This window comes from Triticum aestivum, chromosome 2B, assembly GCF_018294505.1.
Source record: "Triticum aestivum cultivar Chinese Spring chromosome 2B, IWGSC CS RefSeq v2.1, whole genome shotgun sequence".
In the NCBI taxonomy this organism is placed as follows: Eukaryota; Viridiplantae; Streptophyta; class Magnoliopsida; order Poales; family Poaceae; genus Triticum; species Triticum aestivum.
This window is the reverse complement of record NC_057798.1, coordinates 181,850,886-181,861,852: the sequence shown is the minus strand read 5'-3', so window position 1 is coordinate 181,861,852 and position 10,967 is coordinate 181,850,886. Positions and strand designations below refer to the sequence as shown.

General features: G+C 47.8%; 1 protein-coding gene across 1 annotated transcript; it reads left to right on the top strand.

Moving 5' to 3' along the window:
* Positions 1-8,267: 8,267 nt before the first annotated feature.
* Positions 8,268-10,641, top strand: LOC123040994 (transmembrane protein 87A). Its single transcript, XM_044463694.1, has 3 exons — positions 8,268-8,726; positions 8,837-10,039; positions 10,159-10,641. Exons 1-3 carry the CDS (start codon positions 8,530-8,532, stop codon positions 10,355-10,357), a joined length of 1,599 nt encoding a protein of 532 aa, XP_044319629.1. The 5' UTR covers positions 8,268-8,529; the 3' UTR covers positions 10,358-10,641.
* Positions 10,642-10,967: the final 326 nt, after the last annotated feature.

Here is a 10,967-nt window from a genome sequence, read left to right as displayed (position 1 = left end):
AAATAAAAGATGCAAATAAATAAAAAGGCAAATAGCAATATAGATCTGAAAATATATGATGAGAAAATAAACCTGGGGGCGTAGATTTCACTAGTGGCTTCTCTTGATAAAATAGCATACGGTGGGTAAACAAATTACTGTTGGGCAATTGATTGAACCTCAAATAATTATGACGGTATCCAGGCAATGATCATTATATAGGCATCACATCCAAGATTAGTAGACCGACTCCTGCCTGCATCTACTACTATTACTCCACACATCGACCATTATCCAACATGCATCTAGTGTATTAAGTTCATGGAGAAACAGAGTAATGCATTAAGAACGATGACATGATGTAGACGAGATCTATTCATGTAGGAATAGCCCCCATCTTGTTACCTTAATAGCAACGATACATACGTGTCTTACTGCCCCTTCTGTCACTGGGAAATAACACCGTACAATCGAACCCATCGCAAAGCACCTCTTCCCATGGAAAGAAAAATCTATTTAGTCATCCTAATTAAACCAAAGATTCGAAGAAGAAATACGAGGCTATAAGTAATCATGCATATAAGAGATCAAAGAAATTCAAATAAATTTCATGGATATAAAGATTTGATCATAAACTCAAAGTTCATCGGATCCCAAGTCCCAACAAACACACCGCAAAAGGAGTTACATCAAATAGATCTCCAAGAGACCATTGTATTGACAATCGAAAATAGAGAAGAAGCCATCTAGCTACTGCCTACGGATCCGTAGGTCTACAATGAACTACTCACGCATCATCGGAGAGGCACCAATGAGGATGATGAACCCCTCCGTCATGGTGTCTATATTGGATCTGGAGGTTCGGGAACTTGCAGCGGCTGGAATTGTGTTTCATCGACTCCACTAGGGTTTTTGGATTTTCGGTGTATTTGTAGAGCAAAGAAGAGGTGCGGGTGGCGACCGAGGTGGGCACAACCAACCAGGGCGCGCATGGGCCCCCCAGGCGTGCTGAGGTTGGTTGTGCTCCCCTAGGAGCCCCCCTCTAGTACTTCTTTGGACCAACAGGTGTCTTCTGGTCCAGAAAAATTCTCCAAAAAGTTTTGCTGCGTTTGGAATCCATTTGTACTATTATTCTGCAAAGTAAAAAAACAAGCAAAAACGGCAACTGGCACTGGGCGCTATGTCAATAGGTTAGTCCCAAAAATAATATAAAGTTACTAAAAATGATTGTAAAACATCCAAGAATGATAATATAACAGCATGGAACAATCAAAATTTATAGATACATTGGAGACATATCAAGAATCCATCATCTTCTCCAATTGCTCCATTGCTTGTTGTAGCTTGCTCTCGAAGAGAACAATAGGAGCTAGTATTGGTCAACTTGGCTCTGATGCCACCTGAAGCAGGACAAAGGTTGTGGAGGAGCAACTCACCTTGCTGCTACAATGTGTACAACACAAGTGTTGAAGGAAAAACTTCAACGTGTTGCGCTAGATATCGCTCTAGAGGCGGCTGTAGGCCGATATGGCAAGTTCAATCCTAAACTCCTAGAGCACAAGATCTATCCCAAGATCTTAGATAAGAACAACAAGTTCCATTATAGGTAGTGGGTACATAGTCCGTGTACAAAGTAGATGTGAGGACCTCTATTTATAGGGCTTTGGGAAGCCTTCACATGCTTCTTCTACTTATAGTTGGAACACTCCAGAAAACATTATTTAGGATTCACCATTCTACTCACAGCTACTTATAACTAGAGAACTCTAGAAACAACGGGTAGGGTAAAGAAAAGAAAAGAAATACTAGACCACAACAGAAGTATCTAGAAGTAGCCAAACTGATTTGACATATGATTATATTTTCATTTTCCTCGTGATCTAGTCCGAAGATGGGGCATGATACGTCCATTTTGCATCATGTTTTCTACTGTTATTTAAAATGTTTTAGTTATTATTTCACTTTATGAAGCAATTATAATGCCTTTTCTCTCTTATTTTACAAGTTCACATGAAGAGGGCGATTGCCGGCAGCTGGAATCCTGGACTTGAAAAGGCTACAATAGAGATGAATATCCTCCAGAGCTCCAAATGACCTGAAAATGTATGAATATATATTTTTGAATTAATTAAAAATGTTGGCGGAAGAAATACCGGGTGGGTACCCACCAGAGAGTCACGAGCTCAAGTGGCGCCCCCTGGGGCGCACCGGGTGAGCTCGTGACCCCACCAGCAGGCCTCCAGGGCCCATCTTCTCCTATATGATGCTATTTTCCCTACAAAAAGGAAGACTTCCGGGACGAATCGCCGCCATCTCGAGGCGGAACCTGGGAAGGAGTATTTTTTCTCTTTGGCGGAGTGATTCCGCTGGGATACTTCCCTCCGGGAGGGGAAAATCGAAGTCATCAACATGACCAACGATCCTCTCATCGTGGGAGGACCAATCTTCATCAACATCTTCACCAACACCATCTCCTCTCAAACCCTAGTTCATCTCTTGTATCCAATTTTTGTCCCAAAACCTCAAATTGGTACATGTGGGTTGCTAGCAGTGTTGAATACATCTTGTAGTTGATGCTAGTTGGTTTATTTGGCGGAAGATTATATGCTCAGATCCTCAACCATATTCAATACACCTCTGATCTTCAACATGAATATGATTTGCAAGTATTTACTTTTGTTCTTGAGGAGAAGTCTTGTTATAAGTAATCATGTGAAGTTTGTATTCGTTCAATATTTTGATGACATGTATGTTGTTCTTCCTTTAGTGGTGTCATGTGAACGTCGACTATATGACACTTCACCATACTTGGGTCTAAGGGAAGGTATTATGGAGTAATAAGTAGATGATGGGTTGCGAGAGTGACAGAAGCTTAAACCCTAGTTTATGCATTATTCCGTAAGGGGCTGATTTGGATCCATATTTTCCATGCTATGGTTAGATTTATCTTAATCATTCTTTGATAGTTGCGGATGCTTGTGAGAGGGGGTAACCATAAGAGGGTTGCTTGTTCAAGTAGGAACGACACCCTAGCACCGGTCCACCCACATATCAAGTTATAAATAGTGAATGTGAATCAACTATACATGATGAACGTGACTATACGAGAATCTCATGTGTCCTCGAGAACGCTTTGCTCAATATAAGAAGTACTTTCGGCTTGTCCTTTGCTGTAAAAAGGAGGGGGCTACCTTGCTGCACCTTTGTTACTCTTGTTACTTGTTACTTGTTACGAATCAAGTTGCTACAAAACTATCTATCACCGCTACTTTCAGTATCTGCAGAGAATCTTTTTGAAAACCACATGTCATTTCCTTCTACTTCTCGTTGGGTTTGACACTCTTACTTATCGAAAGGACTACGATTGATCCCCTATACTTGTGGGTCATCAGGCGTTTGAGAACTTACGTGTCGAGGTAGATGCCTTATAGGCTAAGTATCTCGAGCACCGGTTATGGGCAATGTTTGAATAGTTTTCGGAGATACCAATACCTCGGTCCCCACCACTGATATGTCCAATCAAAAGAGTTGCAGTGGGCCCCGAATTCCACTTTATTAGTAGCACCAAGGTCCGTTCTCGATCCCCGTGTATGTGCAAGGCACAACACCTGGGAAACACACGACTTTATCTTTGCGGGACTCAAGCATCCCTTTACCCCACAACTGAGCTTTTCTCCACATATAACGTGAAGACCACACACGAAAGATTTTACATCCTTTCCATCTTTGCCTTCTTCCTTGCGGATATTATCCTCTTTTCCCCTCCATTGCTGCTCCGAAAGCTCAACCCATTGGAGAACATCCCCAGCTCATCCACCCGTCCCGCCGGTCCCCTCAAGGGAGAGTGGCAAAGATGTTCAGTGGCTCAAGGGAAACTGAACCGCCTAGAGACAGTGGGTATCTCGCCTACTCAGGTTTCACGCCGATTCGTCTGAGGTTGGTTTCTTTTGACGACAGGGTGCTCAATGATAATTTACCAACGCCACATGGTGACGAGCAGGTGTGTTTCGTCCCCTTCCTTCTCCGGGGTTGGGTTTTCCTATCCACCCCTTCCTCTAAGGTCTTCTAAGATCTACGGGATCCAGCTCCATCACGCCTCGTTTTTTGTTCCATTGTCTTGGTACTCAGAATCAACCTTATTTGTAAATGTGAGTACAAGTGTGTACACTTGTACCACATCTCGTCCTCTCATATTTAAAGGTTAGGGTTGCACGTGTTGTCTTCTTCCTCCAGCGCTGGAGTTTGCCCCAGCCATTCTCGGCTTGTTAACGAAGTTTAATGATTTATTAAGGTAAACACCTAAATCATATTTACCCCTCATGTCATAATTCATAAACTCGGAGAATGTTAATTTCTGTCACTCCGGCCTCTTGTCTTAAACTTATTATGATACACTGCTCTTCTCTAGGCCCTTAAAGGTGAATTGTTATGCAATCGGCGTTCACGTAACATCAATAGAGAGTTATATTATATTATGATTTTTCAATGTGAATGATACTATATTATGATTAAACAAACATCTTTACTGCAAATATATATGAAACTTGACAGTTAGACTTCTTCCATTTTGTGCTTGTACATACACACTTGCTCAGCTTGATAATGTAATTAGCACGGGCGCCAATAAACAAATATAATAATCATGTTGATATATCCTCCCCCGAGGCCGTCTCGATCTACTCCAAGAGTGGCGCTTATTCGCTTTATAGTTTTCTTTGAATTCTTTATTCACCTTATAGTTGCCAAAAGTTTGCTCTCGCTCTGTTTTGGCCTCCCTAACACAAGAAAAATATACACAGTCAGAGTGCAGCGTTTCAGCACCCGGGCTCAAATGAGCCCGAGCATAATAAAAAAAATCACAAAAATTAGAAAAAATCCCAAAAAAATTACCAAGCAAGATGCTTGTGTACATGATGTTCGTGCAAAATTTAGTGGAGTTTGGACATTCGACGAGCGCGTGACAAAAAAGAAAAAAATCGGCTATGTGAGTATGGTTACTGTTCATGCACTGTTCGGGGCGAATTTCTCTTTTTTGCCACGAGCTCCACAGATGTTCAAATGGGATAAAATTTTGCACGGACATCATGCACTCAAACATTTTCCCAACACCTTTTTTGAATATTTTTTGATATTTTTTCTATTTTTAATCGCGGTACTGTTAGCCGGGCTCATCTGAGCCCGGTCACCGGAGTGGATTATGGACACGATCAGTCAATCACGTTGGATTCTACTCTAAATGATCCCAGTCTTTAAGAAGGAAAAGAAAAGGTGGTTTTTTTTTTCAATTGCGAAAAGCGGGTACCAAATGCTAGTTGGCCGAATATTTTTGGTTCAAAAACAGTGATAAACTCATAAATTTGTATTTTTGTGACTATCACAAAGAGGACAAACTTCTTTTCAGATCAGCAAACACATTGCAAAATACGATATCCACTTTTTTACTTGCTTTTATTTATGTGGATGATGTGGACGTGAAGCGGCATCACATCGTCTAAATCCACTTTTAGAGTTTAGAGTGTAATGTACAATCAGCCAGTCAGGCGACGCTGAGCAATATCACAATTGTCTTTCCCTATTTCCCCCAAATTTGGTTCCCCTCACTTCCTGTTCGGTTTGCCGTGCGTGCTTGCGTACTCTGCCACAGTTTCCTCGTGCTGCCGGTCAAGAGGGTTTGGGGATGGACCTAACATTTCATCCGGCCGATCTCGACGTCAAAGTCGCCAGATCATCTATAGTCGGGTGCCCTAAACCCGTCTCAAAAACCCAGGCGGACGGCATGGGCGCTGACTGATACAAAAATGCGACCCAAACGGGCTTTTTAAATGGGACTCAAACGTCCGGATTGACCGACACCTCTCATATCCAGTTCAAATATGAGGCGAATATCGAAGCGTCCAGGCACGTCCGTCACGTCGGACCCGACAACCCTACCCCACCACAATTTGCGTCAAACCTACCAAACATTTCTTCCTCCTCCCTCCTCCCTCCTACCTTTCCCACGTCCGAACCCCCGTTGTCTGCCACCCTTGCTCCTCATTCTCATCACTGGTCCCGATCCGTCGCCCAAGATGCCGTCCAGCCCGTCCCTGACTGCCGCGATAAAGGCTCCATCCGCCTCGTTCGTCGGCGTCCCGTCCTCGGCTTCCTCGTGCAAGCCGGAGAACATCGTCTGGAGGAATCGGCGACACCGGCAGCGAGAGAGGGAAGCGGCGGCGTTGCAGGGATGCGGACATGGACGAGCAGCTGTCCCTTCCGTCGCGACCGGAATTTGTGGTCGATCTCAAGGCCGGCAAGAAGAGGAATGATGACTCAGGCTCCCACCAATCAATTGGGTTGGACGATGAAGAGGAAGATATTGTCGTCGAGAATGGAAGATCCACTGTGCCGAAGGATAACCGACAAGTCACGGGAAACAAGTGGGAGAAGGCAAGGGCCTCCCGTGAGGCCGTGGCTACAAAAATGTCCTCCACATGGACAGACATTTTTTGTCAAGGGAGAACAAGAAAGAGGAGAGGTACAACTCATGTCAGATGCGCAAAAGTAGAGGATGAATTGGGACCAAAAGAGGGCAAAGAAGAAGCTGGAAATTGAGATGGAGAAGATCGAGTTGGAGAAGTAAGGGGTGGCGATCAAAAGGGAGCTTGAGAAGGCCAATACATTTGGAGAGATTGAGCTTAAGAAGGAGATGTTGCAACTCGTATGGGATGAGGAGGATGCGAAAATCATATTGGCAGTCGAAACCCGCTTGGATGAGCATGTAAAGAAGTCGTTTGCGGAGAAGAAGAAGGAGGTCAACGACCATAGGGAGTACGAAGCGGCAGGGTGGCCGACGGCAACAGCGGAGCATGCGGCCCGGATGGAGGCAAAGCAGGACGCAAGGATGGTCTCGAAGCAGGCCGCATGGATCACGTCTAGCAAATGATCCAGCTAGCAAGCGAGGTATTCTTCACGCTCGTACATTGTGAACGATGATATGCTTTGCTTTGTTTCGAGTTATTGAATTCAAACAATCTGTATCATGGATGTGCATGGATTGCATTTATTTTAGACTCTGCATTGGAGGTTTGTGGATATGCGGCAATCCATACGAGGGGTCGTCCGACGCTGTCCGTGGACACACCTGCGGGTGTATAGGGGACCTAATTTGCTAAGTTTGATTATAGATGCTCTCACTTCGGTTCTTCTTCCACTCCACTCCCGTCACTGAGTTAAAGACTGGGTTGCCATTCCTTTAAGAAAAGGAAGGAAAACTAAATAAGAATTTCAGATTTGCCATGGTCTAATATCTACAATTGCCATCGAGCTAAAGACTGATTTGCCATTACTTTCAAATATAATTGCCATGCAGCAAAAAAACATAGAAAAGTTTTGTAAGGTGGATTATACAAAAAAAAAACTAGAAGAATTTAGACATGGCAAAAACCAACATGTGTTTTTTAAAAGAAAAAAATGCCATGGGACAAAAAACAAGAAGAGTAATGTAAGAGTGGGGGGGGGGGGGGGTGTTTATACAAGAGCTTATGTTGTTGTCGTTAATTTGCCAATGCAAGTTGTCATTGTTAATTTGCCATGACAATTATAAAGAGACAAAACTCTAACTAATCCTTTTTTGTAGAGCCTTTGTTTATATGGTCGTCTTTCCTCGTCATAAGAAAAGCCCCCTTCCTTCTTCCGCCGGCGCTGCCGCTGATCCGTCCCTCCCCCGCCTGCAGGAAGGACCCTGTTTTAGTTTTTGTTAGGTTCAATATCTTGGTTGGGGCTGTGTGCGGGTTCGCGATGTCCCTCGGTAGGAATATTGTCTCCCACTTCCTATCCCCGTCCCGGTGGTGCGAATAGTGTCGTCGGAGGATGTGTCGAGGCGTGTCTCCGTCGGATCTTGTGGGATTCGGTCGGTGCTGGTCTTCAATGGATCTATTTGAATTCAGTTTTTGTTCGTATTCGTTCATGTGATTACAGGTTTGATCTTTTCGATCTACAACTCTCTTCATCAGCGATGGTTGCTCCTCTGATGCGTTGGTCCTTTGAGGCCTTCGCGGCACGACTTCTCGGTTGTCTACTACAACAAGATTTGCCCGGATCTGGTGAAGGAGGGGCAATGACGGCTTCGCGTCTTCGGCTCCTTCTAGTGCCTGTAGTCATCATTAGGTGGTCCATGAAACTGGTTATAATTTTTATTACCTCTAGTGTTCTCTGTACTACCATGATTGCTGAATAGATCCAAATTTTCTATAAAAAAGGCCTATGTTTATATATAGTCCATTTAATAATCCGCCCCCAAATTTGGTTTCCCTCACTTTCTGTTCGATTTGTCGTGCATGCTTGCCTAATTGCACCCCACTCTTCCACAGTTCCCTGATGCTGCCGGTGAAGAGGGTTTGGGGGTGTGGACCTAACATTTGTCCGGCCGATCTCCACGTCAAAGTCGTCGCTTCCGTTCCGTTCTTCTTCCACTCCACTCCACATCACTGATCGAGATCGTACTCAATGCTCTAGTACTAGTAAACTCCACGAGCACGCTGCCACACGCAAGAATCGAAGCTCTTCTCCTCGATGCCAATGCCAGGGTCTTCCTCCGCGAGGCTCGTCCACCTGCTGGCGTCCGCCTTGTGCTGCGCCATCCTCCTCTGCGCCGACGCGTCGGTGCACGACTATACCGGCGAGCGGTTCGTCGGCCTCGGCAACGCCTTCGTCCTCAATGGCGGCAGCGAGGGCGTCTACGCCTCCCCCGCCGCGGACTCCTTCATCCGGTATGTGCTTCTGATTTCTGAACCGCGGCGGCCAGAAATTGTTGCTTGTCTCGGTTGATTTCCTCATCGCCATTTTTGGGGAGTGACGCGCGTGGCGTTTGTCGGTGCAGATTCGAGAAGGTCGCCTTTAAGAGGACGCCGGAGTCCGCTGCCGCGGCCGGGAAGGACGGCAACCGCACGGTCACAATCACGGCGGTCATCCTCGAGGCCGCGGACCGCGGCGCGGTCGGGGGCTCTGATTTCGTCGCCGGCGGCGCGCGCGCGCTCTGTTGCACGCCGGACATGGCGAAGCGGGGCGCGTGCACCGAGGGGTCGCTAGTGTACCGCGCGCCCAACAGCACCGCCGCCGCGGGCTGGCCCAAGGTGCTCGCCGCCTCCTTCCTGCCGGGCGCCCTCGAGACGGTGTTCCCGGACGAGACCGTCGCCGTCGCGCGCACCGGCATGTACAGCCTCCGCTTCGTACACTGCGACGCGTCCCTCGACGTGGCTGCGGAGGGCAAGACCATATGGAAGAACAGCCGCGGCTACGGCTACCTCCCCGGCCGGATGGCCCCCCTTCTGGCGTTCTACGGCGTCATGTCGCTGGCGTTCGTCGCCCTCGCCGCGTTCTGGTTCCTGCGGTACGCCCGGTTCTGGCGGGAGGTGGTGCCGCTCCAGAATTTCGTGACGGTCGTCATCGCGCTCGGGATGGTGGAGGTGACCACGTGGTACTTGGACCTCGCCGAGTTCGGCGAGTCCGGAGTCCGGCCGGCGGGGACGACCTTCTGGGCGGCCACGTCCGGGGCGGTGCGCCGCACGGTGTCGCGCGTGCTGATGCTCCTCGTCGCCAAGGGGTACGGCGTGGTGCGGCCCACTCTAGGAGGGGGCACCAGCGCCGGCGCCAGGGTGGCCGTGCTCGGCGCGACGTTCTTCGCGGCGTCCGAGGCCCTCGAGGTCAGCGAGCACGTCGGGGCCGTGAGCGACCACGACCACTCGCCGACGCGGAGGCTCTTCCTCGTGCTCACCGTCGCCGCCCTCGACGCGGTGTTCATCTGCTGGATATTCAGCGCGCTGTCGCGAACCATCAGCAAGCTCAAGGCTAGACGGATGACGGCGAAGTTGGAGACGTACCGGAGGCTGGCAACCTCGCTGACGATCGCCGTGGCCGTGTCCCTGGGCTGGATCGCGTTCGAGGTCCACTTCAAGTCGACGGACGGGTACCAGAGCGAGCGGTGGCGCGTGGCGTGGGTGATCCCGGCGGTGTGGCAGCTCATCTCCTTCGCGCTCCTCTGCGCCGTCTGCCTCGTGTGGGCGCCATCGCACGACTCAGCGAGGTAAACGCTCCCATTCCTCCCCCATGGCCTGCTCATGACTCCAGCTCATTAACTGACCGAGATTCGAGATACACGGAGAAATTAGCTAGTTAACCATCTGTTATGTGTGTTTTGCGCAGGCTCGCGTGCTCGGACGATGCCGGCGACGACGACGACGGCGACGACGTGGAGGACGGTGCGCGGTCGCTGATGCTCAGGACTGGGCCGCTCTCGTACGTGGAGAACTGGGCGTGCTACGTGACGCAGGACGCCAAGATCATCCTCAGGACAGACTCCGGCGTGTATGCCAAGGCCGGCGAAGAGGACAAGCGAGTCTAATTAAGCTCGTCGGTCGCGATCTCGTGCGCCGTATGACTCACGTCACTAAGAACGTACATGCAGAGCACAGATGATAGTGTAACACGCTAATGTAGAGACTTATACCGTGCCGTGGGTTTTGTTACGCTACGAAGTTCAGTTAGCATGGCAAAGAACTACTCCCTCCCATGATGCAAGACATTTTTGACACTGGTATGGGACGGAGGGTGGCAAAGAAAGCAGTTTAAAAAAAAAAGCATGGCAAAGAAAGAACATAATGAGCTCACAGTTGTAGTTTTTATAAATCTGCCGCGATTTTTTTTTTGAAATGAAAGGTAGATATCATTCTACATTATATATTTCAAAACAGGCTAAAGCCTGGGGACCGAAAGGTCAATTACATGAAGCTTATATTTAGCACCAAGGTGCCCTGGCTGTAAACTGCCAGACAAGATGGAGACATGTAGAGGGGTGGAAAACAGAAGGCCAATATGTTCTAATCTAACCTATGTATCCAATCGGCTATAGCGTCGGCGTCATCCTGTTTATGACTCCTATTATGCCATAAATGAAGGAGTTGTGTTGCGTATTGTTTTATATAGGCTGGAGGCCATCTCTTAGAATTGAACAC